Here is a 26,902-nt window from a genome sequence, read left to right as displayed (position 1 = left end):
TGATGTCCCTATTCTCAAGACTATTGTGGGAGAACCATTGCAAAAAGTATATCGCGCTAGACCTGCCTCCCCGTTCAGATTAATGCAGCCCTGGGGCTTGACCCAGGGGTCCCCCCACATGCTCACCTCCCCCGTGGTGAACTGAGGCCCCCACACACCCTGCCTCCTGTGAGGGAGGGGTGAGCCCAGCAGTGATTGAGAGGCGGAAAGGGGAAGCGGGGGTGCTCTCCGTCTTCTGGGCCCCAGTCAGGATATGGCCGCTCTGGGTCCACCCCGACCCACTGGGTGGAAACAGGAAATAAGTGAGACCTGGTGTGCACTGGGTCTACGCCTGGCTCCACGGCTGATAAGGGCCATTGTGTGGCCGCTGGGGATGAGCCTGCCCTGGATAGATGTGCTTCCTGGAGGAAGGAAGGAGGGCTTGCTAGCCTTTCTGGGGCGGGGGAAGCTGTGGGGAGACAGAAGGGTGCCGAGGGGAAGGCCCCTGCCTATGGGGCTGTCAGTGCCAGCACACGCCCACGGGACTCGGCCCTTCCTATGCCAGCCTCTCCCTCTGGAAAGGTCTGTTCCCCTATCCACTTCCCTGTTCTGACTTCCTCTAAGGAATGGCTGGAGACCGGAGGGCTCAGTCTCAGGCCAGGAAAGTGTCAGCTGTGATTTAGCAGCAGTAAAAATAGAAAAGCAGGAACGTCAGGGGTGGGGGGTCACCTGGGGGTACTGTCGAAATGCAAGGATGAACAGAGCTAGAGGTTGCCACACCCAGGGAACTCAGGAACTCACCTCACAAGCTCTGAGGCTCGGAGGAGGGTAAGACAAGAGTCTTCTCCCAGTGGGACAACGCCCTCTGCCCAGCACGACCAGCCCCCAGCAGCCCTGGCCACTCAAACTCATGGTGGGGGCTCACCTGCTGTGGGGGACGGCCGGTTGAGGGGATGTGCAGGAAAGGCAGTGTGCACTGAGGGGTCCTCTTGGCCTAGGGGAGGGCATGCCTTCTGGTTTGGGGAGTGGGCCCTGTGCTTTAGCTGGTACCAGACAGTGGCAGGAGGAGGGGCCCAGCCATAGAGCTGCTGGGGGGTGGCGGGGGAAGGGGAAAGGCGTCCTACCCTTTGACCTGGAGCCCAGGGTCCCCCGTGGGTGGCTGCATGGGCTCCTCTGGTTACCTGGGACAACAGGCATTTCCTCCATCACCAGCCCCTCCTCTTCCTGCTCCAACCATCCGGGCCAAGAGGCCTCCCAATCAGACCTGGACGGCTCCAGCTGTGTCCTGAGGCGCTGGACCAGCCACATCCCCTGGGGCTGGAGTTGAAGCAGAACCAAGTGGCCATCCCGGCGTTAGGCCATAGGTTCCTGGCTCCTGGAACGGTCAGAGCCAGCCAGTGGGCAGCAGCTTTTGCTCACAGGCCCCAGTGCCCAGGGCGCTGGCTCTCCGCAGGGCGGAATGGCGCTGCAAGTGGAGCTGGTACCCACCGGGGAGATCATCCGCGTGGTTCATCCCCACAGGCCCTGCAAGCTTGTAAGCTGGGATGCTCGGGGCTGGGAGGAGGGTGGAGTATCTCCCCAGGGCCGGGCAGCCCCTCTCAAGCAGAGCCCTAGGGCAAGAGGTGAGCAGAGGGGGAGGGGTTCCAATCCTTGGATGGGGCCAGCACAGACTGAACAAGACGGGGTGAGTGGAAGAGTAAGGATGTAAGCGCCACCAGCAGCAGGATTTTTGGAAGTGGAGGTCTGGGCTTGACTCCTCCAGCTTCCTGAACCTCAGTGGGCAGAACTGTGAATACTGGGCACAAAAGGCAAGTGCCGGCTGCTGTGAGGTCGAAGGATGAGGGCATGGAAGCTCCTCTCCAGTCCGCCGGGCTGGGACCTCCCAAGACTCAGAACAGGAGGACGGTGTGGGAGGTGGGTGAAGGGACATGGGTGGGTGGAAACCGGGGAGCGCGGCCCTGACCCGGTCCGCAGGGAAGGGGCTGGAGATGCAAAGGGCCCGGAGGAGGGATAAAGTCAGGCGCCCCCGCGCCCCCAGCACCGCGGCGGGGAGCCGGGTCTTCGGCCGGAGGGGCGCGCGCGTGTTCGCTGTGGCCGGACGCGGCTGCCCCGGGAACCGGCCGAGGCGGGGGCCGCCCGCATCCAGGCTTCGCGGACGCGGCCGGGCTGGGGTGGGGCGGGGCCGGAGGGTGCGCGCCCTGCCCGGGATGACGACAGGCTGCGGCCCGGCCCCCGGCGGGCCCTGGGCGGGGAGAGTGCGCCCGGGCCGCGGATCCTCGAGCCCGCCACGCCGCCCAGCCCGGCCCCCGCCCGCGCCGGAAGAGCCAAGCCGGTGGGTACTCGGGGCGCGGGGACGGCGGCCGCGGGGGGCGGGTGTGGGGAGCGGGCGGCCGGGCCGGGAGCCGCAGTGCGGGAAGCGGGGGTCACGGCCGGGGATCGCTGGGGCCGAAGAGCGGCCGGGGGGACCCGTGCGGGGGTCCCAGGACCCGGAGGCGCCGGCGCAGCCTGGTGGAGACTTAGATTTACCTGCGGGGAGCGGGAGGCGGGGAAGAGCGGCCTGGGCTGCAGGACCCAGGACCCCGCGCGCCCTTCGGGCCCCGCCCGCAGCCCTGCTCTGCCTCTGGGTTCCGGAGAAGCCGCCTGAACCCGCCCCTTCCCGTTCTCCGCCCCTGGGGCCCAGCGCGCCCCGAGTGTGGCCGGAGAATGAGGCTGGCCACGCGGCCCTCGGTCCTCACGCTCCGGCCTCCCGCGGACACTCCTGCCTCTGAGATTCATTCATTCTTCCAGGGGGCCGGGAAGGGGTGACTGAGCCCCACCGTGTGCCTCGCTGGGTGTAGGGAGTGGGAGCCGTCTCCTGGGAGGGACTGACAGGGAAACAGCTGACTCCTGCGGGGTGCGATAAGGAGACGCGGCGTGTTCGGGAGAATCAGGCAGGGGTTCTGGAGGAGGTGACACCTGAGCCTAGTCTCCGTGAGGTGGGCAAGGAGGGTGCCCCGGGCTGGGGAAGCCGCAGGTGCAAGCACTGAAGCTTGGACTGGCTGGCGACGGTGCGAAGACTCCTCCTGGCTGCGTGTTGTGGGTGGGAGGGGAGGGGTGGGGACAGAGGGGACTGGAGCGGGCCACCTGGCACACCGGAATGCAGGAGCAGTGGGGTAAACTGAGGACAGCAGGGGTGTCTCGGGAGTTCATAGGCAGGGTCCCGGTAAGCAGCAGTGAGTGTGAATCATGGGCCTGGCACATGGAGGGTGCCCTAAACCTTCACTCTGTGAACATGAGGTGTTGCTTTGATTTGTATTGCCCGAGGGGAAATGGATTGGTAGGAGGAAGGCAAGGCGTCCAGTTAGGAGGCTGCTGTCTTGGCCCAAGTAAGGAGCAGTGATGGAGGTGAAGTTTTTGTTTTATGTTTTTGTTGTTGGTGTGTTTTGTTTTAAGAAGGAGTCTCGCTGTCACCCAGGATGGAATGCAGTGGTGCGATCTCAGCTCACTGCAACCTCTGCCTCCTGGGTTCAAGCTATTCTCCTGCCTCTGCCTCCCGAGTAGCTGGGATTACAGGCGCGTGCCACGACGCCCAGCTAATTTTTTTTTATTTTTAGCAGAGAAGGGGTTTCAACGTGTTAACCAGAATGGTCTCAATCTCTTGACCTCGTGATCCGCTCACCTAGGCCTACCAAAGTGCTGGGATTACAGGCATGAGCCACCTCGCCCGGCCTGGAGGTGAGGTTTTAGCAGGTTGTGACTACTTAGTGTGAGGAGTGGAGGGAGGAGAGCAGGCCTATTAATGCCAGGCTGTGATGACCAGCTTAAAGTGCCACCCTTCTCTCTACAAAGACATTGAACAGGGAGTACAGGTTAGGGGTCAAAGGCCCTGTTTGTTTATTTATTTATGTATTTATTGAGACAGAGTCTTGCTCTGTCACTCAGTCTGGAGTGCAGTGGGGCGATCTCAGCTCACTGCACCCTCTGCCTCCTAGGTTCAAGCGATTCTCTCCTGTCTCAGTGTCCTAAGTAGCTGGGATTACAAGCGTGCGCCACCACACCCTGCTAATTTTTGTATTTTTAGTTGAGACAGGGTTTCACCATGTTGGCCAGGCTGGTCTGGAACTCCTGACCTCAAGTGATCTGCCTGCCTTGGCCTCCCAAAGTGTTGGGATTACAGGTGTGAGCCACTGCTCCTGGGCCGTTTACTTTTTTTCCCCTATACAAATTTATGTTAACATGTTATGGGTTTATTGTTTTGTTTGTTTGTTTGACAGGGGTCTTCTGGGGCACCCAGGCTGGAGTGCAGTAGCACCATCACGGCTCACTGCAGCCTCAACCTCCTGGGCTCAAGCAATCCTCCCACCTTAGCCTTCCGAGTAACTGGGACCACAGGCACACAGCACCATGCCTGGCTAATTTTTTAAAAAAATTTTTCTAGAGGCAGGAGTCTCACCACTATGCGGCCCAGGCTGGTCTTGAACTCCTGACGTCAAGAGATCCTCCTGCCTCAGCCTCTCAAAGTTCTGGGGTTACAGGCGTGAGCCACTCACTGCACCTTGCCTCTGTTCACGTTTGCTGGACCCCCCAGGCAGAGGTGTCTGGCAGCCGAAGGCCCATGGTTGTGAAGCTAGAATGGACAGTCCTTGACTGAAGCCCTGTGAGCAATCAGGGTAGAGACCCTAAGTCACCACTTTCTCCTCCCCATTTCCCTTCACAACAGTTCCCTGAGGCCTGGAGTGGTCCTTGGTGGGCAGCCAGGCTCAGATCTAAGATTTGTTTAATAAATAGAAGTTGAGTCCCTGCTCTGTGCTGCCCAGCACTGTGCCACCATGAGACGGTCTTTCTGCTGCCTCAGGGGCTCGGTGGACATCGGTTTATAGCAGCAGTCCTGGGTGCCTCAGATGACACCTCCTCCCAGCCCCCAACACCCCTACCCCACGGCAAGATCTGGGTGCCCATAGGCTGGGGGAACATGAGGTTCCCGCTGTGCCCAGAAGTCAGGCTTGTAGGCACCTGGCCTATAGGATCCGAAGGGCACAAGATTGCCCAGGTGTGCTGGGCCACCCCATCCCCTGTGGTTCCAGTAAACGCCTCCCCAGGTGGGAGAAGACTCAGAGGCAGCCTTGGGGAAGAAGTCTCCTAGGTCACTCAGGGGCCATGGCCTGCAGGGAACCTCTAGGCCCAGAGCCCTGGCCCACTCCTAAGGCCCACATGTGACATAATAGAATCACACGACACCGACAGGGGCCTGTACCGTGTCACTCACTGAAGGTCTCAGCCCTGATAGCCCTGATAACGCACAAAGAGGCTCAGGGCAGCCCGGCTGTAAGGCGTTCGAGTGCCTGGGTTCCAGTCCCACTCCTCTTGAGACCTTGCACAAAGTCACCTGCCCAGCCTCGATTTCTTCTGCGCTGGAGTGATCATACAGACCTTATGGCTTGGCTGGGGGCACTGAAGGGAGGAACCTAAAAAAGCGCGGAGAACGCAGGAGGCGCCTGGCGCTGCAGCCTCAGCCGCGGCGTCTTTCCCAGCCCGGTTCTCCGCTTCCCTCCCTGCCCCGGGATCGCGCTTCCGTCCAGTGAGGCGGGGCAGGCCCCGGGTTGCCAGGGCTGGAGCCGCCCTGGGGCGCGCGAGCGGCGGCGATGCCCCCTCCTTCCGCCGCCGGGCGGTGGCTGCGGGGGCGCCAGCGGGCATCCCGGGAATGCGGCGGCGCGGCCGGGGATCTGGAAGAAGCGGGCCCGACCCCTCCGCGCGCGGATTCCCCTCATTCCAACCGCGTGACGTGGAGGGGCGGGGCGAACACTGCGGCCGCGAGGCTCCGCCCCTCCCTCTGGCCGCGCCTCCGCAGGCTCCGGCCACGCCCCCGACCCGGGTCCCCCACGCCTCGCCGGGCAGGGAGGGAGCTGAGCTTCCGGCAGGGGCTCTCTGGACCCTTTGCCCCGTCTTCTAAGGCGCTCCCCACCCCTGGGCGGGCTGGAGGCTGGGTCCCCTCCTTGCTCCCTCTAGATTTTTCTTGTTTTGTTTTGTTTGGAGACGGAGTTTCGCTCTGTCGCCCAGGCTGGCATGCAGTGGTGTGATCTCGCTCACTGCAACCTCCGTCTCCCGAGTTCCAGCGATTCTCGTGCCTCAGCCTCCCGAATAGCTGGGATTACAGGCGCCTACCACCACGCTCAGCTAATTTTTGTATTTTTTAGTAGAGACGGGGTTTCGCCAATGTGGCCAGGCTGGTCTCGAACTCCTGAACTCTGATGATCCGCCTGCCTCGGCCTCCCAAAGCGCTGGGATTACAGGCGTGAGCCACCGCGCCTGGCCCTCCCTCTGGATTTTAAACCTGGGGGCACCGCAGCGGGCGCCTCCTCCCGCCCTCCCCCGCCTCTGCCCGAGACGCCCCCATTTCCCCTTCCCCGCTCCCCTGCCCCCACCAGCTGGCGCCCCCGCTTGGGGGTCCCCGGGGCCGCCGCTCCGGCCGGGCTGTTGTTGCAGTAACTAGCCTTCCCCGCGAGGATCCAGCCCGCACCTGCCGCAGCCTCGCCCTCTCCCCAGGGAGCGGCGTCCGCGAGCTGGGGGTGGGGCGCTGGGGCTTTGGGTCCCGGCTCTGCCCACCCCCCCAGGGCGAGTCTGTGTCTGCCGTTGCGTTGGTAGGACAGGCAGGTGCCTGTAGACGCGCCTGAGGCTCTCCTCACCGGATCGGAAGCGTGGCCCAGGGCCTGACTCTCAGTAGGCCTCTGCCCGCAAGCAAGTGAGGAATGAGCGTCCGGCCGAGGGAAGGCGGTGGGTGTGGGAAGCGGGGTCTAGAGCGGTCTGGGAGATGCCTTCGCGCTCTATCTCAGGCCACCCAACGGCCCTTCTAGGCCTGTGTTAACCTCATGTTGGGGATGAGGAACAGAAGCCGAAACGTTAAGTGACTAGCTCAGAGTCCCACCGCGAGGAAGCACCAGCTTTTGCTGGCTCTAGACGTCTCCGCCCCTGCCCGCGGTGGGATCTGAGCCAAGGTTTGCCCCAGGCGAGGGAGTGTGGTGCCCGCAGAGCCCAGCGAGGGCGGGGCTGCCAAGGCCGGTTCGGAGTTGGGGGGCGTCCCGGAGATCCGGAGAGACGAGAGAGGTCCCCTTCAAAGCAGGGAGGGAGATGGGCCGAGCGCGGTGGCTCACGCCTGTCATCCCAGCACTTTGGGAGGCCGAGGCGGGTGGATCACCTGAGGTCAGGAGTTCGAGACCAGCCTGGCCAACATGATGAAACCCCGTGTCTACCAAAAATACAAAAATTAGCCGAGTGTGGTGGCGGGTGCCTGTAATCCCAGCTACTCGGGAGGCTGAGGCAGGAGAATCGCTAAACCCGGGAGGCGTAGGTTGCAGTGAGCCAAGATCGCGCCACTGAACTCCAACGTGGGAGCTAGCGCGACTCTGTCTCAAAAAAAAAAAGAAAAAAAAGGAGAGGGAGGAGGCCCGGGCCCAGAGGCGAGTGGGGTGCCTCGGGTGGGGAGAGGCTGTGGGCCCCAAATGCCGTGGGCGGGGATACGCGAATTTCCCAGAGGGGGGAACTGAGCCCTCCAGAGGTGCCGAGGACTCCGCGCGCTCAGCCAGGGCACCCGGTGGCCGTCCCTGTCCCTGGGGCACGCGCTCCGTGCTGACGAGGAAAACCAAGATCTTCCTGGGTTCGAGGCTCCGGCCAGGCCCCGGCGCGTGTGGGTGGACGGCGTCCCGCACGGAGAACGCTCCGCCCGCCAGGCTCGCCGGCCGTATTTGGACATTGGTTCTATTTTTAACTTTCCCGGGACTCGAGTTCGGGGGTTGGGGGAGGGAAATCCCGCTTCCTCTGGGACCCGCAGGCCTCGGTGCCCGCCCAGAACCCGAGCCCGCCGCGGAGTGTCGTCCCAGGCCCGGAAGTGAGTTCCGGGTCGGTGTAGACGCGGCGGCCGCGCGGGTTCCGGGCTCCACCCTGGAACCAACGGCGTCCCTCCTGGAAAACCTGACTCAGGCGGAGCCCGCCCCGCCCGCCCCCGGCCCCGCCCGCGGACCCCCCCCAACACCCCCACCTCCACCAACCCCACCTGGCGGGGACCCCAGCCCGGCCGCGCGGGAGGCGAGGGAGGCCGGGGAAGCCCCGCGCTTCAGGGGCCCTGGTGGGGGCGGTGCGGGGGGCGGGCCCTCCCTCGCTGACGCCGCCGCCGCCGCCGAGCCCGGGACCCAGAGCGCGGGCAGCAGAGCGGGCGCCAGGCCGGCGGGGCAGGATGCGCTACCGGGCGTCGGTGAGCCGGGGGGCGGCAGGGCAGGGCGGGGCGGAGGGTCCCGGGCGCCCCTCCCCGCCTCGCGGCGTCGCCTCGGCCTCGCCAGGAAGCGGGCGCGGCCCAGGAATTCCGTGTGGAAAAACGTCCCGGGAAGTTGCAGGGGGAGGAGGCCGAGGCGGGGAGGGCCGCGCGGGACGCTTGGACCCGGGGGGCCGGACGAGGAGCTGCCGGGGACGCCTGAGAACGCGGAGACCCCTGACCCGAGGGCGAGGGGGCGGGGACCGCGGCCGGATTTGGCAGCCGCTTGGGCGCGGGATTGGAGCGGGGCGGGGAGGACAAGCCTGGGAGGGGCAGGCCCCCGGCCCGGCCCGGAGTGACGCCCCAGGCCAGGAATCTGGGCCTTTTGTGGTCAGAGGACACCCGGCGGCCCCTTTGGGATCCACCCCCAGTCACCACCACCTTGTTCTTCTCTGACCCTGGATACTCTGGGTGTCCGTTTTCTGGAGCCCTGAGACCCTGTTTGGAGGGGGATCCATCTCAGCCCTGGTTGTGGGGCGAGGGTCTTCCTGAGCCCTCCAGTGGGACCCAGAGGCAGCTGGGCTTTCCATGGTAAACCCCCCATCCCCTGAGGCTTCTCAGGACTCAGTGGAGGAGGCGCCTGGGGAGTTCGGCAGCTGGAGGAAAGGGAGTGGCCCCAGCCATGCGAGGGAGGCCCCGCCTTCTGGAGTGGGTGGCTGAGCCCAGCTGGGGTGGGAGGCCCTCCGGGGGAACCCCTCTGGTGTAGTCTGGGAGTAACCTCTTCCTTGGTGCGAGACGCTCTACCTGTGGAGATGTGGCTGGGTCCCCATGGGAGAGACGGCCCCACTCTGCCTGCAGAATTGACCCTGAGCCATTTGTCCTCCAAAGCACCTGTCACACGTGGCTCAGAGCTAAGGGACCTGAAGTCACCTGGTCTAACTCCTCCTCTTTGAGGAGGAAGCAGCCCAGAGAGAGGAGGGGCTTGGTCCAAGCTCCACAGAGCAGTCTTTCTGCTATTTCAAGGAGTTCCTTCTTGTGATCCGCTCCTTTCTCCACCCAAAACCGGCACCTCCCAGATTCTGCCCTCTGGTCCTGCGTGCGTCCGTGCCCTGTGTACACACCGGGACCCAAGTGCTTCATGTGGTCTCTGTTCTGTGCCCGCAGCCTCGGTGATCCCTGTGCTGCGACACCCGGACCCAGGCCCTCCACACCCGGCTTTCTGCACCCTGCCCACCACACCCAGACCCTCCAAACCCAGGCCCTCCACACCCAGGCCTTCCGCACCCATCAGGCTCATGTCCCATGTCCAGCCCTGAGTCCACAAGCCCCTGCGTTCCCTCTCAGTCCCACAGGCGCAGTGGAGGAGAAGTGGCCTTGCCTGGTCCCCCATGACTCTGACCCTCTTCTGTGGCCCATTCTCTGCAGGCCCTGGGCAGTGACGGGGTTCGGGTGACCATGGAGAGTGCGCTGACTGCCCGTGACCGGGTGGGGGTGCAGGATTTCGTCCTGCTGGAGAACTTCACCAGCGAGGCCGCCTTTATCGAGAACCTGCGGCGGCGGTTTCGGGAGAACCTCATCTATGTGAGGCCCTTGTGGGGAGATGGCAGGGGTGCTGGGGTCACAGACACAGGGCAGAGGGGAAGGAGACACCAGGGGTCACCAGGATAAACTTGTTTTTGTTGTTTGAGACGGAGTTTCACTCTTGTTGCCCAGGCTGGAGTGCAGTGGCACAATCTTGGCTCACTGCAACCTCCTCCTCCCCGGTTCAAGCAATTCTGCCTCAGCCTCCCGAGTAGCTGGGACTACAGGCATGTGCCACCATGCCCGGCTAATTTTGTATTTTTAGTAGAGATGGGGTTTCCCCATATTGGTCAGGCTGGTCTCGAACTCCCAACCTCAGGTGACCCGCCTGCCTCGGCCTCCCAAAGTGCTGGGATTACAGGCGTGAGCCATCGCACCTGGCCCGGGATCAACTTTTGACCCTCTTCCCCCAACCCCAGACCTACATTGGCCCCGTCCTGGTCTCTGTCAACCCCTACCGGGACCTGCAGATCTACAGCCGGCAGCACATGGAGCGTTACCGTGGCGTCAGCTTCTATGAAGTGCCCCCTCATCTGTGAGTGACCCCAGCCCCTCTGGGAGCGACCCCTCTGTCTCCATCTGAAGTGACCCCACCCAACCCTTACTCTAAAATGATCCTGACCTCCTGCGCCACAGCTGTGAGGAATCCCACAGTTTCTCACCCCCGAGTGACCAGAGATGAGTGTCACAACTCAACTCCATCTGGGTGGGACTCAGTCCATACCCCACCTCACACCCATGACTTGTTCCCCAACTGGGAGTGGCCACCCAATCTTAGTGACTTCTGAACCCCACCTGTGAAGACCCCCCGAACCCTACCTATGAGTGACTCCAGCCTCCACCTAAGTGACCTCCAGACTCCCACCTGTGAGATCATCTCAATCTTCCCACTGGCAGTGACGCCCATTCTCAGCTGTGACAGATCTCCCATGGCCCACACCTGCGAGGGACCCCCAGTCCCCATCCTCAATACATCCTCAAGGGTGTATTAGACTTCCACTCACGAGAGGACGCCACCCAGACGTGGGAGCGGGACTCCCTGTGGGGCTCCGCTTGGCCCCCCCCCACCGAACTCCCTGACGAGCCTCTGCCCCAGGTTTGCCGTGGCCGACACTGTATACCGAGCACTGCGTACAGAGCGTCGGGACCAGGCAGTGATGATCTCTGGGGAGAGTGGGGCAGGCAAGACCGAGGCCACCAAGAGGCTGCTACAGTTCTATGCAGAGACCTGCCCAGCCCCCGAGCGCGGAGGTGCTGTGCGAGACCGGCTGCTGCAGAGCAACCCAGTGCTGGAGGTGAGGGGCCCAGAGAGGAGGCCAGTGCGGGAGGGGAGGGGCCGGGAGAGGAGGCCAGTGCGGGAGGGGAGGGGCCGGGAGAGAAGCCCAGTGTGGGAGGGGAGGGGCAGCAGTAGCTACATAGCGGGGTGGGGAGGGCAGGAGGAGAGTGCCAGGTGTCTCTCATACCCCCGTCCACTCCTAGGCCTTTGGAAATGCCAAGACCCTCCGAAACGATAACTCCAGCAGGTTCGGGAAGTACATGGATGTGCAGTTTGACTTCAAGGTACCATGGATGTGTGTGTCGAGAGGATTCCCATTCAGTAGGTTAAGCACCTACTAGGTACCAGGGACTATTCCAGGTGCTGGAATTCCAGCAGTAAAACAAAGCAAACAAAACTCCTGCCTTGCAGGGTGATAAACAATAAACAGGGAAATTGAGGCTGTGGCAGAAAATACAACGCAGTAAGGAGTGGGGGGCAGGTGTGGTCGTATTAGGGTAGGCCCCACTGAGACAGTGGCATTTTAAAGTGACAGCTGGGTGGGGTGGCACATGTCCGTTGTCCCAGCTACTCTGGAGGCTGAAGCAGGAGGATTGCTTGAGGCCAGGAGTCCAGGGTTACCCTACGCTGTGATCACACCACTGTACTCCAGCGTGGGCGACGGAGTGAGACCCTGTCTCTAGAAAAAATAAAAAATAATGGCTTGATGGAGACGAAGAAGCAGGCTGTGCAGGTGCCTGTCCAAGCAGCGGGAAGGGCCAGGACAAAAGCCCTGAGATACGAGGGTCCTGGAAGTGTTCCAGGACAGCACGGAGGCCACAGCGGCCAGAGAAGAGAGCAGGGGCCTGAGAACAGAGAGAGGTCACATGGTGCAGGCCCTTTTGGGTCATTGCAAGAACCTTTGTTTTGTTTTGTTTTGTTTTTTTGAGACGGAGTCTCACTCTGTCGCCCAGGCTGGAGTGCAGTGGCAGGATCTCAGCTCACTGCAAGCTCTGCCTCCCAGATTCACGCCATTTTCCTGCCTCAGCCTCCCGAGTAGCTGGGACTACAGGCGCCCGCCACCACACCTGGCTAATTTTTTGTATTTTTAGCAGACACGGGGTTTCACCCATCTCGGCCTCCCAAAGTGCTGGGATTACAGGTGTGAGCCACCGCGCCTGGCCTTTTTTTTAAAACTCTGAGTAGAAGGGGAGTCATTGGGCTGGGTGAGGTGGCTCACGCCTGTAATCTTAGCACGTTGGGAGGCTGGGGCAGGTGGATCACGTGAGGTTGGGAGTTCAAGACCAGCCTGGCCAACATGGTGAAACCCCGTCTCTACTGAAAATACAAAAATTAGCCAGGCGTGGTGGCAGGCACCTGTTGTCCCAGCTACTCAGGAGGCTGAGGCAGGAGAAACACTTGAACCTGGGAGTCGGAGGTTGTAGTGAGCTGAGATCTCACCACTGCACTCCAGCCTAGCCCTGGGAGGTTGAGGCTGCAGTGAAAAACTCCAGCCTGAGTGAAAGAGCAAGACCCTGTCTCCAAAAATAAAAAAAAGACTTTGGCTGCTTCACTGGGAGATTGGGAGTAGATGAATAGATGGTGGGGGAACCAGGCTAAGCAGGGAAACCGGTTAGGAGGCTGATGTCATCGTGTAGGTGACAGGTGACGGTGGCTCAGACCAGTGTGGTGCAGTGATTGGATTCTGGATGTTTTAAAAGTTAAGGCAGCAGGATCGGCTGCCTGACTGGATGTAGGGTATGGAAGAAAAACAGGCTTGCAGGACGACTGCCAGGGCCTTGGCTTGAACGAGAAGGATGTACTCACCACTGACCACGATGGGCGGACACTAGCAGGAAGGAGCTCGTTTGAAGAGGGGGAAGGTCCGGTGTTCCGTTTCAGGCCTGCTGAATTTGCGATGCTTGTCAGGCATCCAGGTGGATGGAGTTGAATCTCCCCATTTCCTAGATGAAGTAACTGAGTCCAGCGTGGGTGGCGTGCCTGAGCCCACACAGCTAGTGGCAGGACTGGAATTGGCGCCCAGGTCTGGCTGCCCAAGACCAGGAGTCAGGGGAGAAGACGGGCAGATGGCTCTGTTCCCACTCCCCCGACCAGGCCTATGCCCTGCCCTGCCCACAGGGTGCCCCCGTGGGTGGCCATATCCTCAGTTACCTCCTGGAAAAGTCACGAGTGGTGCACCAGAATCACGGGGAGCGGAACTTCCACGTCTTCTACCAGCTGCTGGAGGGGGGTGAGGAGGAGACTCTTCGCAGGCTGGGCTTGGAACGGAACCCCCAGAGCTACCTGTACCTGGTGAAGGTGAGTGGCTGGCAGGCAGGGCAGGTGCCACCCAGGGATCTGTGGCCAGGGCTGTAACCCAGCCGTGCTCTTCCTCTAGGGCCAGTGTGCCAAAGTCTCCTCCATCAACGACAAGAGTGACTGGAAGGTGGTCAGGAAGGCTCTGACAGTCATCGATTTCACTGAGGATGAAGTGGAGGTGAGGCCTTTTCCAGGACCCTCCCTTTCCTCCTCTCACACCCCCAAAACTTCCTTCTTTTGTTGTTGGTTTTGTTTTGTTTTTGAGATAGAGTTTTATTCTTGTTACCCAGACTGGAGTACAGTGGTGCAATTTCGGCTCACTGCAACCTCCGCTTCCCGGGTTCAATCGATTCTCCTGACTCAGGCTCCCAAATAGCTGGGATTACAGGTGGCCACCACGCCTGGCTAATTTTTTGTATTTTTAGTAGAGACAGGGTTTCTCCATGTTGGTCAGGCTGGTCTCGAACTCCCAACCTCAGGTGATCCACCTGCCTCAGTCTCTGAAAATGCTGGGATCACAGGCATGAACCAACACGCCCGGCTCCTTTTTTTTTTTTTTTTTGAGATGGAGTCTCGCTCTTTTGCCTAGGCTGGAGTGCAATGGCGCGATCTGACCTCACTGCAACACCTGCCTCCCAGGTTCAAGTGATTCTCGTGCCTCAACCTCCTGAGTAGCTGGGATTACAGACACCTGCCACCACACCTAGCTAATTTTTGTATCTTTAGCAAAGATGGGGGCTTCGCCATGTTGGCCAGGCTGGTCTTGAACTCCTGACCTCAGATGATCTGCCCGCCTCGGCCTCCCAAAGCGCTGGGATTACAGGCGTGAGCCACTGTGCCTGGCCCACCCCCAGAATCACCTTCCACCTTTAACACCCATTCCCACTTCCAGCCCCTTCTCCTCTCAGACACTTCACCACCCACCCCTGCATGGCCATCCGCTACTTGCCCTCTTGGGGCTCTCTGGCCCCTCTCACCCACTCCTGCCCCCGGCCTGCTCCCCAGGACCTGCTGAGCATCGTGGCCAGCGTCCTGCATTTGGGTAACATCCACTTTGCTGCCGACGAGGAGAGCAATGCCCAGGTCACCACCGAGAACCAACTGAAGTATCTGACCAGAGTGAGCAGGGGCGGGCAGAGGGTAAGGGAAGGACAGCGGGGGTGGGGGCTGGGGGTGCGCCCTCACCACATCCTTGCCTGCCCTTGGCAGCTCCTCAGCGTGGAAGGCTCGACGCTGCGAGAAGCCCTGACACACAGGAAGATCATCGCCAAGGGGGAGGAGGTGAGGCCGGGCCTTTGCCCTCGGGTGTGGAGGGGCAGGTGTTCCAAAGCAGCCCCTACTCCCATCACTCCCCTTTGCCTGGTCCCCTCAGCAGTGCTGGAGGGATGGAAGGAAGGCTGCTCAGGGAAGCAGAGAGCCAGGCACAGTGGCTCATGCTTGTAACCCCAGCACTTGGGGAGGCTGAGGTAGGGTGGGTCACCTGAGGTCAGGAGTTCGAGACCATCCTGGCCAACATGGTGAAACCCCATCTCTACTAAAATGCAAAAATTAGCCGGGTGTGGTGGTGGGCGTCTGTCATCCCAGCTACTCAGACCTGTCCCTCTACCACCTTCCCACTGGGGCGGCCACCTGTCCTCCCTGAGGTCCCACTACCAGCACCCCTCCCCACACCACAGGCTCGCTGGAGCTGGGCGTGCAGAGTGGTGACGGCTTCCTGGTCTGCCTGAGCCTGGGGGCAGGTGGGATGCAAGAGCTGTGTGGCATTCATCTCCTTGCCTCACGCTGCGCCCACAGCTCCTGAGCCCGCTGAACCTGGAGCAGGCCGCCTATGCGCGAGACGCTCTCGCCAAGGCTGTGTACAGCCGCACTTTTACCTGGCTCGTGGGGAAGATCAACAGGTCGCTGGCCTCCAAGGTGAGGGCTCACTCCACACTGCTCCCGAGGCAGGAGGGAGGGCCATCAGTGGGGCGGGGGGCTGCGGGGTGGGGCTGGCACACGCAGGGGTCCACGCCTTCGGTTGAATGACTGCCCTAGGATGCGGAGAGCCCCAGCTGGCGGAGTACCACGGTTCTCGGGCTCCTGGATATTTATGGCTTCGAAGTGTTTCAGCATAACAGGTCAGTGCCACGTTTCCCCCGTCTCCTCCCAGGCTCCTGTCCTGCTCCCTCTCTTCCGTCCCCCAGCCTCTCATTCCTGCCCCGTGACTCCCCAGCCAGCCGGGGACTGGCTCTGTGTCTCACCTCCTATGCTCAGGGGCCTCGTCCAGCCTTTCCCCTCTGCTGGTCCTATGTCCCCACTGAGCCACTGTGGACGCTTCTCCTTCCTTACAGCTTTGAGCAGTTCTGCATCAATTACTGCAACGAGAAGCTGCAGCAGCTCTTCATCGAGCTCACGCTCAAGTCGGAGCAGGAGGAGTACGAGGCAGAGGGCATCGCGGTGTGTGCAAGCCTGAGGGCACTCTCTGGGCCATGGGGAGCCTGGGCATCGGGGCCCCTGGGAGAGGGTGCCAGGACACCACGGTGATGCCTGCCTTCCTTTCTGCCCCTCAGTGGGAGCCCGTCCAGTATTTCAACAACAAGATCATCTGTGATCTGGTGGAGGAGAAGTTTAAGGGCATCATCTCGATTTTGGTGAGTCCTCTGTGCCTTCAAGGCCTCGTGCTGGAGGCTGGGTGGGAGGATGTCCCCGTTCTCCGTTCTCTCCAGGCTGGTCCACAGAGGGCCAGAGTCTGGGGCTGAGTAAAGACAGGGCAGGGCTGTGAATGGCGGATGGAGGGAGGCGCCGCCCCGGTCAGAAGCTCTATGGAGGCTCCCAGTGATCTGCCCCCTCCCCTGTGTCTGAGCCTCCCAGCATGGTGACCCCAATCCTCTATGCTCTCTGGCCCCTCCCCCATATGTCCCTCCCCCTGTGCCACACCCCCCAGGATGAGGAGTGTCTGCGCCCCGGGGAGGCCACGGACCTGACCTTCCTAGAGAAACTGGAGGACACAGTCAAGCACCATCCACACTTCCTGACGTGAGTGGGGCCGCGGGGCTGCTGGGGGCGAGGACTCACTTGTGGCAGAACCTGCAGAGTGCGGGAGTCCCTCCCCGATCCCAAAACACCAGCCACAAGGAGGTGACCAAGTGCTGAGTTAAGGACCCCTCATGTGTGTCCAAAAACTAAGAAGCTTAGCCAGGCACGCTGACACACACCTGGAGTCCCATCTGTGCAGAAGGCTGGGGCGAGAGCATCACTAGCCCTGCAGTTTTGAGGCTGCAGTGAGCTAGGATCAACCCACTGCACTCCAGCCTGGGCTACAGAGCAAGAGCCTATCTCAAAAAGTAAAAAAAAACAGCTGGGCGTGGTAACTCACACCTATAATCCCAGCACTTTGGGGAGGCCAAGGTGGGTGGATCATTTGAGGTCAAGAGTTCAAGATCAGCCTGGCCAACATGGTGAAACCCCGTCTCTACTAAAAATACAAAAGTTAGCTGGGCGTGGTGGCAGGCACCTGTAATCCCAGCTACTTGGGAGGCTGAGGCAGGAGAATCGCTTGAACCCGGGAGGTGGAGGGTGCAGTGAGTTGAGATCTCACCATTGCACTCCAGCCTGGGTGACAAGAGCGAGACTTCGACCCAAAAAAAAAGAAAGATGCTAGTAGCCTGGCTTCCTCCCTGTTCTTTTTTTTTTTTTTTTGAGACGGAGTCTTGCTCTGTCGCCCAGGCTGGGGTGCAGTGGCCGGATCTCAGCTCACTGCAAGCTCCGCCTCCCGGGTTTACGCCATTCTCCTGCCTCAGCCTCCCGAGTAGCTGGGACTACAGGCACCCGCCACCTCGCCCGGCTAGTTTTTTGTATTTTTTAGTAGAGATGGGGTTTCACCGTGTTAGCCAGGATGGTCTCAATCTCCTGACCTCGTGATCTACCCGTCTCGGCCTCCCAAAGTGCTGGGATTACAGGCTTGAGCCACCGCGCCCAGCCCCTGTTCTTTTTTGAGAATGAAACTTGCTAGGCCAGGCTCAGTGGCTCATGCCTGTAATTCCAGCACTTTAGGAGGCCAAGGCAAGCAAATCATGAGGTCAGGAGATCGAGACCATCCTGGCTAACACGGTGAAACCCCCGTCTCTACTAAAAAAAATACAAAAAACTAGCCGGGCGAGGTGGCGGGCACCTGTAGTCCCAGCTACTCGGGAGGCTGAGGCAGGAGAATGGCCTGAGCCTGGGAGGCGGAGCTTGCAGTGAGCCGAGATCGCGCCACTGCACTTCAGCCTGGGCCAAAGTGCGTGACTCTGTCTCAAAAAATAAATAAATAAAAGAACCTTGCTGAGATTTTTCCTTATTTGGAAACTGCTTTTTATTGAAGGAATCCCCTGAGGTGGGGCGAGGTGGGAACAGGAGTAAGTGCCTCTGTCCAGCGCGGTCTCACGCGTGCCGTGCACGTCGTAGCTTCTCCTGCGGCCGCTCCGGGAGGGGTTCTTGGTGTTTTCTCACTGAGACTCCAAGAGGCAGAGGCACTTCCCCGAAGTTACCTCTCATCTAGGTTGCCGAGCTGGGGTCAGTCCCAGGGCTGCTGAATGCCAAATCCATGAGTATTTTTTGCATAATAAGATACTGAGGCCGGCCGCGGTGGCTCATGCCTGTAATCCCAGCACTTTGGGAGGCCGAGACGGGCGGATCACAAAGTCAGGAGATCGAGACCATCCTGGCTAACATGGTGAAACCCCGTCTCTACTAAAAAAAACCAAAAAACTAGCCGGGCGAGGTGGCGGCGCCTGTAGTCCCAGCTACTCGGGAGGCTGAGGCAGGAGAATGGCGTGAACGCGGGAGGCGGAGCTTGCAGTGAGCTGAGATCCAGCCACTGCACTCCAGCCCGGGCGACAGAGCGAGACTCCGTCTCAACAACAACAACAAAAAAAAAGATATTGAAAATTTGTCTCTGGATGGGCACAGTGGCTCACGCCTGTCATCCCAACACTGTGGGAGGCCGAGGTGGGCGGATCACCTGAGGCCAGGAGTTCAAGACCAGCCTGGCCAACATGGCGAAACCCCGTCTCTATTAAAACTACAAAAATTAGCCAGGCCTGGTAGTGGGCACCTGTAATTCCAGCTACTCGGGAGCCAGGGAAATCGCTTGAACCCGGGAGGTGGAGGTTGCAGTCAGCTGAGATCACGCCACTGCACTCCAGCCTGGATGACAGAGCCAGACTCCATCTCAAATAAAAAAAAACTTGTTTCTGGGAGTCTCTCTGAATCTGTTCTGGTTTAGGGGCTGCCTGATTCGTTAAATAATAAATACTAAAAACTTGTTTCTGATTATAAAAATAATATTGCTCATTAGCGCAAAGTTGGACTGTACGCAAAAGCCACCTGTGATTCTGTTGCCCAAAGGCCACGGCTGATAACCGTGTGAGGCATTTCCCTCCTGCCTTTCCCTCCTGCCTTTTTCTATGCATTTTTTTCATAGACAAGAACTTCTTGTGTATAAGGCTCAGGGTAATGCTATATCCTGCACATTTTCCTGTATCATCAAACAGAAAATTTTCCTCAAAACTCTTCCTGGAGTGGCTCTGACCCACAGATACTCCCCTCTCTCAGCCAGCTCTTCGGGGCCCCTGGCCAGCCACCGGGTTTCTGCTGGAATCACAAGGCTGCCACAGACATCTCGTGCCTTCCATCTTTGTATCTCTGGTTAGCTGCTTGAAATAGTTCTTAAAAGTAGCAAGTGGCAGCTCCATCCTGGCTAACACGGTGAAACCCCGTCTCTACTAAAAAATACAAAAATCTAGCCGGGCGAGGTGGCGGGCGCCTGTAGTCCCAGCTACTCAGGAGGCTGAGGCAGGAGAATGGCGTGAACCCGGGAGGCGGAGGTTGCAGTGAGCTGAGATCCGGCCACTGCAGTCCAGCCTGGGTAACAGAGCGAGACTCCGTCTCAAAAAAAAAAAAAAAAAAAAAAAAAAAAAAAAAAAAAAAAAAAGTAGCAAGTGGGCCAAAGGGTATAAACATGCCTAAGACTTTAGTGCTCTCTTGGGGCGGCAGATTCCGTTCTGAGAAGTAGTGGGCAGCTCACCACCGCCTTCTGAGCAGAGCCCGCAGCAGCCGGAAGCAACGCGAGTTGCCCTCCCTGCAGTGTGCCCTGGCCGTCAGATGGTGAAGTTCCCAGTCCTGGCACTGTGTGGCCCCGACCAGGGCCATCTACCTCTCTGAGCCTCTGTGGTCTGCTCTGAGCAGGGAGGCCACTGGCTCTGCCTGGCCTGCCTCAGTGACCCAGCCCTGGGGTGTGCCTGCTCTTTTTTTTTTTTTTGAGACGGAATCTTGGTCTGTCACCCAGGCTGGAGTATAGTGGCTCAGTCTTGGCTCACTGCAACCTCCACCTCCCAGGTTCAAGCGATTCTCCTTCCTCAGCCTCCTAAGTAGCTGGGACTACAGGTGCCCACCACCATGCCTGGCTAATTTTTGTGTTTTTAGTAGAGACGGGGTTTCACCATATTGGCCAGGCTGGTCTCGAACTACTGACCTTGTGATCCGCCTGCCTCGGCCTCCCAAACTGCTGGGGTTACAGCCGTGAGCCACCGTGCCCGGCCTGGGGTGCGCCTGCTCTTTACGTGGCTGGTTCCTGTTCCTGAAGCCCCTTCAGCAGGCAGAGGGCTTGGTTCAGGCCGGCCATCTGCAGCTTCCACCCCATCACCCCCAGGCACAAGCTGGCTGACCAGCGGACCCGGAAATCTCTGGGCCGAGGGGAATTCCGCCTTCTGCACTACGCTGGGGAGGTGACTTACAGCGTGACAGGTGAGGGTTCTGGGGCTGTGTCCCCACCGGGGCCTGCAGGGAGGCTGTCTCACCTCACACCTGCTCTCCCCTCCCAGGGTTTCTGGACAAAAACAATGACCTTCTCTTCCGGAACCTTAAGGAGGTGAGGAGGACCCGGGAGGCTGGCGTGGGGGTGGTGGTAGCCCACAGCTCTGCACCTGTGTCCAGGAGCCTGTCCTGCCTGTCCCTGTGCCCCTCCCTGACCCCGGCTCTGCCCACACAGACCATGTGTAGCTCGAAGAATCCCATTATGAGCCAGTGCTTCGACCGGAGCGAGCTCAGTGACAAGAAGCGGCCAGAGACGGTGAGGAGGTGGAGGGACCGGGCACAGGGGTGTGTGCACCCCAACATGCATGAGGGCCTGCGTGAGCCTGGGAGCTGGCAGCGTGCGTGTGAACATGTGTTGGAGCCTGTGTGCACATATGCAGGTGTCTGTAGGGGGCTGCCTTAGGTGCCTCTTTGCCTACTTTTTTTTTTTTTTGAGACAGAGCCTTGCTGGAGTGCAGTGGCGCAATCTTGGCTCACTACAACCTCCACCTACCGGGTTCAAGCGATTCTCCTGCCTCATCCTCCTAAGTAGCTGGGATTACAGGTGCCTGCCACCACACCCGGCTAATTTTTTGTATTTTTAGTAGAGATGGGGTTTCACCATGTTGGCCAGGCTGGTCTCAAACTCCTGACCTCAGGTGAAACACCTGCCTCGGCCTCCCAAAGTGTTAGGGTTACCGGTGTAAGCCACCGCGCCCATCCCTGTTTGCCTACTTGTGTGTGTGTGTGTGCTGTGTCTAGAGTGGAGCCATGTGTCTTAAGTGTGGGCTGTGTCTGTAGGGGAATCCGTGTGTACCTCTGTCTCTGTGGGTGTCCCTGTGTTGACAGCTGCCTCTGTGTGGCTGCTGTCATGTGTCCACCCACTCAGCAGACATTTATAGCAGACGCTGCCAGGCACTGAGGTACCAGAATGAGTGGGTGTGCCTGCAGCAACGTGCACAGGGTGCTTTGCAAACTTAGAAGAGGGAACAGCGGCCGGGCGCAGTGGCTCAAGCCTGTAATCCCAGCACTTTGGGAGGCCGAGACGGGCGGATCACGAGGTCAGGAGTTCGAGACCATCCTGGTTAACACGGTGAAACCCCGTCTCTACTAAAAAGTACAAAAAACTAGCCGTCGAGGTGGCGGGCGCCTGTAGTCCCAGCTACTCGGGAGGCTGAGGCAGGAGAATGGCGTGAACCCAGGAGGTGGAGCTTGCAGTGAGCTGAGATTTGGCCACTGCATTCCAGCCTGGGCGACAGAGCAAGACTCCGCCTCAAAAAAAAAAAAAAAAAAAAAAAAGGGAACAGCAAACGGCCTGACAGGGCGGAAGGGGTGAGGGGTTGGGGAGGCTCCCTGGAGGAGGAGGCATTGGAGATGACTTGGGAATGTCAGATGAACCTATAGTCAGGGTCCAATCCAGACACAGAGTCTAAAAAGGCCAGGAGGTGAGCGGGAAAGCCATGGCATCAAGGAGAAGGACCGGGAAAGGCAGGCATGGCCAGGGTGCCAGGTGCAGGGAGAGCTCCAGCGAGCTGGGGGCAGAGGTACGGCTGTTGGGCTTGGCAAGAAGAGGGAGCCCCAGAAGAGTGAGGTCAGTGGGTCCATAGGGAGGTGGAAGCCAGACTGCCTAGCAGGGAGGGCATGCAGGCATCATGCCGCCCAGGGTCTGGCTCCCTGGGCCCCTGCCCGCTGCTGCTGTCTGCCCCACCCTCTCCTTAAGTGCCCACATACTCCTGGCCCTAGCGTCTCCCTGCTGTGGATGCCTGCACACCCTCCCGCCTAGGCCTCTCCCACAAGCCACAGACTCACGTATCTCATCCTCTTCCCCTAGATGGCCCCGGGCACCCTAGACCCCACTGGTCTGTAACAAACGGGCCCTTGATCTCCCCCTCCAGGCTTTCTCCTTCTCTCCCTAACTCAGGACAGGGATCACTAGCCCAGTCTCCCAAGCCAGAAACTTGGGTGTCATCCCTGGTTCTTTTTTTGTTTTGAAACGGAGTCTCGCTCTGTCACCCAGGCTGGAGTGCAGTGGCGCAATCTGGGCTCACTGCAACCTCTGCTTCCCAGGCTCAAGTGGGAGGTTCACTTAATTATCTTGCCTCAGCCTCCCAAGTAGCTGGGATTACAGGCACCTGCCATCATGCCCAGCTAACTTTTGTAGAGCGGGGGTTTCACCGTGTTGGCCAGGCGATCTTGAACTCACGACCTCAGGTTATCCGCCCGCCTCGGCCTCCCAAAGTGCTGGGATTACAGGCGTGAGCCACCGCACCCGGCCCCTTAGTTCTTTTTTCTCCTTGTCCCCCTCCTCCAGCCAGTGGATCTTGCCGGAGTACTTAGCAGCTTCCCCTCAGTCTTTCCCTGTAGCCACTGCTGCAAGCGTGAGCCACTGCAGCCGCCCCTCCTTACCCTTTAAAGCTCAGCCGAGCGTCATTTCTAGAAGACGCCTCCTGGTGCTCCCTACCCCTCAGACTGGATGAGCTGTCCCTTTGTGGGGCTCTCAGAACCCCCAGGCACTCACCTGCTACTCTCGGACCACACGGAATTGTGAGTCTTTGCTAAAGAGTGTGTTCCTCCGCCAGGCCTGAGATCCTTCCAGATCCTGCAGAGCAGCGTACCCAGATAATAGCTGAATGTGTAGCATGGGACACGCTGTTCAGGAACGCAGCCCTGAAGTTCTAGAAAGAAAAAGAAGGGTCACTAATGGGAGGTGTAGCATTGAGGTTGCTGGGAGACCTGAGCAGGAGTTTTAGACTGGAGTGAGGCTCGGAGACTACGGTCCCTCGCCCAGCCGGAGGGTAAGGGTGGAGTCTGGCCCCCTCCTCTGCGGTGAGGAATGTGCGGTGGGAGGAATAAGGGCCAGGCCGAATCAGGGGCTGTTGCTTGCGTCACTAGCCGGAGGAGTGGGGTACTCGCTGCTGGGGTCAGCAGCTTTAGCCCAGCTCCGGCCAACCTTCCATGCCTCTCGGCTCTCCAGGTCGCCACCCAGTTCAAGATGAGCCTCCTGCAGCTGGTGGAGATCCTGCAGTCCAAGGAGCCCGCCTACGTCCGCTGCATCAAGCCTAATGATGCCAAACAGCCCGGTAGGCCCCTCCCACGGGGGACTTAGGGGCCGGGCCTCCCCTGCAATTGACAGACTGTCAGCGCCAGCCCGCTGACCGTGGCTCTCCCCCTCCCCCAGGCCGCTTTGATGAGGTGCTGATCCGGCACCAGGTGAAGTACCTGGGGCTGATGGAGAACCTGCGCGTGCGCAGAGCCGGCTTTGCCTATCGCCGCAAATACGAAGCTTTCCTGCAAAGGTAGGGGCAGGTCCGGCTTGGTGCCGGGGAAGGGGAGCGGGAGCGTAGGAGCCCCTAGGTCCCATGAGGGCAGACAGGGGTTCTCGGCCCCATTTTAGAAATGTGGACGCGGAGGTCCTGGGCTGCTGGGGGCCTCGTGCTAGGAACCTTTGGTGCTGCAGACCTGACATCAAGCTGGGTGGACAGAACGACCGGCTCCCCTGGCCGTGCCCTCCGGGAGCGCTCGCTCAGGGGTACAGGAGGCCTACGTCCACGTGCCGGGCATCAGGGGCAGGCGGTAGCAAGCCTTGTAGGGCAGCTTCCAAGCGGCTCAGAAAGGGTGGAGCGGCTTTGTGGTTCTTCTGAGTCGGGGGTCTGGGGGGCCAAACGGTGTGAATTTCATCTCTGCCACTTCCTAGTTACTTGGCCTTAGGTAGATAAGAACGGTTTCCTCATCTTTAAAATGGGGGCAGTGACCGAGTGAGCCTCCTGCGAGCTGTGAACGAGTCAATGGGAGCACCCAGTGGGTGCCCAGAGCAGGCTGCTAACTGGGGTGGGTGGGGACCGCGTGCATTCCTGCCCCTCCTATCCCCAGGTACAAGTCACTGTGCCCAGAGACGTGGCCCACGTGGGCAGGACGGCCACAGGATGGGGTGGCTGTGCTGGTCCGGCACCTGGGCTACAAGCCAGAAGAGTACAAGATGGGCAGGTGAGTAGTGCCCATGCCAGGTGCCTGCGGGGAATAGGGGTGGCAACCCCAGGCTGATCACTGCTGCTTTCCCAGGACCAAGATCTTCATCCGCTTCCCCAAGACCCTGTTTGCCACAGAGGATGCCCTGGAGGTCCGGCGGCAGAGCCTAGGTGAGAGAGAAGCCCACCTTTCCTGCCGCACGGGGTCTGTTCCGGGAAGCAGGGAAGTCACTCCCTTGGGCTCCTTCTCCAGGGAGTCCACCCCTCCCTACCAGCTCCAGCCCCACACCCAGCTCCAGGGAGTCCTTCTCCAGGGAGTCCACTAGTCGACTTGGAACCCCCTCCCTACCAGCTCCAGCCCCACACCCAGCTCCAGGGAGTCCTCCTCCAGGGAGTCCACTAGTTGACTTGGAACCCCCTCCCTACCAGCTCCAGCCTCACGCCCACCATCGCACCCACTGCCCCCCCTTCTCCGGGCAGTCCCCACATTCATTCTTCTTCACTACTCTGCTGCTCGCTGGCTCCTTCGGCCACTGTCCCATTCATGCCACTCATGGAGTGTAGACGGCACCAGGCTCCCAGCTGGCTCCCCGCGCTCTGGCCAATTGCCTTTCTTTCCCAACTGCAGCCACCAAGATCCAAGCTGCCTGGAGGGGCTTTCACTGGCGGCAGAAATTCCTCCGGGTGAAGCGATCAGGTTCGTGGGCCCATGGGTTTTCAGGAGGGGCGGGGTCTGGGGCCAGGGGAGGCCACCATGGTAAGAAGATGGAGGTCAGCCATCTGTGGTCTCCACGACAGCCATCTGCATCCAGTCGTGGTGGCGTGGAACGCTGGGCCGGAGGAAGGCAACCAAGAGGAAGTGGGCAGCGCAGACCATCCGGCGGTGAGCACCAGGGTGCCTTGTGGGGGCTGCAGAGCAGGGCGTGTGGGGGGTTCACCACCAGCCTCCTCTCCCTCAACCCTGTCTGGCCCCCGACCCCAGGCTCATCCGAGGCTTCATCCTGCGCCACGCCCCCCGTTGCCCTGAGAACGCCTTCTTCCTGGACCACGTGCGCACCTCTTTTTTGCTAAACCTGCGGCGGCAGCTGCCCCGGAATGTCCTGGACACCTCCTGGCCCACACCCCCACCTGCCCTGCGTGAGGTCTGTGGGCACCCCCTGCCAAGTTAGGGACCATCAAAGTACACAGCAGAAGGGTCTGATTTCTTGGGGCCAAAGGATCGGTCAGGGAGGGGCTCACGGAGGGCCCGGACCAGAGCTGGGCAGTGAAAAGTAAGGTTTCTCTTTTTTTTTTTTTTTTTTTTTTTTGAGATGGAGTCTCACACTGTCGCCCAGGGAGTGGCGTGATCTTGGCTCCCTGCAACCTTTGCCTCCCGGGTTCAAGTGATTCTCCTGCCTCAGCCTCCTAAGTAGCTGGGATTACAGGCACCTGCCACTACGCCCAGCTAATTTTTTTATTTTTAGTAGAGATATGGTTTCACCATGTTGGCCTGGCTGGTCTTGAACTCCTGACCTCGGGTGATCCACCCACCTCGGCCTCCCGAAGTGCTGGGATTATAGGTGTGAACCACCGCGCCCTACTGAGTAAGGTCTCTTGACTCAGGAGTGGAAGCATTGTCCAGATGGAGGGGGCTTTGCTTATCCAAAGGCTGGGGTAACATATGTTCGATGTCTTCAGAGGGAAGGGCCCAGAGTGTCCAGGAGCTCTGACCTCACTCTTCCCTTCAGGCCTCAGAGCTTCTGCGGGAGCTGTGCATAAAGAACATGGTGTGGAAATACTGCCGGAGCATCAGCCCTGAGTGGAAGCAGCAGGTACGGAGAGTGGTGCTGGGTGAGGATGAGGAAGTGGAGTCAGGGAACCGCAGGCATTCCTCAGAGAGTGTCGGCCTAGAGGGGCATTTACCCTGGTCTACCGTATTTACCCCGCCTACTGTATTTACCCTGGTCTATTCTATTTACCCCAGTCTACCGTATTTACCCCGGTCTACTCTACCTCGTCTATCGTATTTACCCCGGTCTACCGTATTTACCCTGCCTTCCTTATTTATCTCGGCTTATCGTATTTACTCTGCCTACCGTATTATCTCGGCCTACCGTATTTACCGCGTCTGTCGTATTTACTTTGATCTACCGTATTTATCCTGCCTACCGTATTTACCCTCGTCTACCGTATTTACCTCAGCCTACGGTATTTACCCCGTATTTACCTCGTCTATGGTATTTATCTCGTCTATCGTATTTACCCCATCTACCGTATTTACCCCGTCTACCGTATTTACCCCGTCTATCGTATTTACCTCGTCTATCATATTTACCCCGTCTATCGTATTTACCTCGGTTTACCATATTTACCCCGCCTACCGTATTTACCCGTCTGCCGTGTTTACCCCTGTCTGCCGTACTTACGCCTGTCTGCCATATTTACCTCTGTGTGCCGTATTTACCACTGTCTGCCGTATTTACCCCTGTCTGCCGTATTTACCCCTGTCTGCCGTATTTACGCCTGTCTGCCGTATTTACGCCTGTCTGCCGTATTTACGCCTGTCTGCCGTATTTACCCCTGTCTGCCGTATTTACCCCTGTCTGCCGTATTTACCCCTGTCTGCCGTATTTACCCCTGTCTGCTGTATTTACCCCTGTCTGCTGTATTTACCCCTGTCTGCTGTCGTTTCTTCGGTCTACTGTATTTACCCCGGTCTACTGGCGACCTCAGTTGGATGCCAGGCCCTGCTGGGCCTTGTGTAGGAAGTGGACGCTGGAGTACATTTGG

At 59.7% G+C, this 26,902-nt stretch overlaps 1 protein-coding gene across 8 annotated transcripts in view; it reads left to right on the top strand.

The window, feature by feature from the left end:
- The first annotated feature begins 585 nt into the window (after window positions 1–585).
- Window positions 586–26,902, top strand: part of MYO1C (myosin IC) — a 32,695-nt gene continuing 6,378 nt past the window's right edge. The window contains exons 1-25 of one of the 8 annotated variants that reach the window (XM_045375693.3): window positions 586–807; window positions 9,626–9,781; window positions 10,201–10,316; window positions 10,878–11,076; window positions 11,261–11,341; window positions 13,176–13,355; window positions 13,435–13,533; window positions 14,361–14,474; window positions 14,565–14,636; window positions 15,150–15,269; window positions 15,390–15,472; window positions 15,686–15,791; window positions 15,905–15,985; window positions 16,279–16,370; window positions 20,026–20,120; window positions 20,198–20,244; window positions 20,365–20,445; window positions 23,143–23,248; window positions 23,347–23,464; window positions 24,039–24,152; window positions 24,228–24,304; window positions 24,762–24,830; window positions 24,932–25,016; window positions 25,116–25,275; window positions 25,861–25,944. In XM_045375693.3, the coding sequence (XP_045231628.1) occupies window positions 9,656–9,781; window positions 10,201–10,316; window positions 10,878–11,076; window positions 11,261–11,341; window positions 13,176–13,355; window positions 13,435–13,533; window positions 14,361–14,474; window positions 14,565–14,636; window positions 15,150–15,269; window positions 15,390–15,472; window positions 15,686–15,791; window positions 15,905–15,985; window positions 16,279–16,370; window positions 20,026–20,120; window positions 20,198–20,244; window positions 20,365–20,445; window positions 23,143–23,248; window positions 23,347–23,464; window positions 24,039–24,152; window positions 24,228–24,304; window positions 24,762–24,830; window positions 24,932–25,016; window positions 25,116–25,275; window positions 25,861–25,944 (2,505 nt within the window). In that variant the 5' untranslated portion in view covers window positions 586–807; window positions 9,626–9,655. Of the gene's footprint in view, window positions 808–1,339; window positions 1,514–1,651; window positions 1,894–2,229; window positions 2,312–2,657; window positions 2,955–6,572; window positions 6,698–7,747; window positions 7,841–8,143; window positions 8,204–9,625; window positions 9,782–10,200; window positions 10,317–10,877; window positions 11,077–11,260; window positions 11,342–13,175; window positions 13,356–13,434; window positions 13,534–14,360; window positions 14,475–14,564; window positions 14,637–15,149; window positions 15,270–15,389; window positions 15,473–15,685; window positions 15,792–15,904; window positions 15,986–16,278; window positions 16,371–20,025; window positions 20,121–20,197; window positions 20,245–20,364; window positions 20,446–23,142; window positions 23,249–23,346; window positions 23,465–24,038; window positions 24,153–24,227; window positions 24,305–24,761; window positions 24,831–24,931; window positions 25,017–25,115; window positions 25,276–25,860; window positions 25,945–26,902 lie in introns of those variants that run through there. The other 7 variants (XM_045375689.3, XM_045375690.3, XM_045375691.3 and 4 more) reach the window with 7 other exon arrangements.

Source organism: Macaca fascicularis, chromosome 16 (genome assembly GCF_037993035.2).
Source record: "Macaca fascicularis isolate 582-1 chromosome 16, T2T-MFA8v1.1".
NCBI lineage: Eukaryota > Metazoa > Chordata > Mammalia > Primates > Cercopithecidae > Macaca > Macaca fascicularis.
This window is presented reverse-complemented; position numbering and strand designations above follow the sequence as displayed.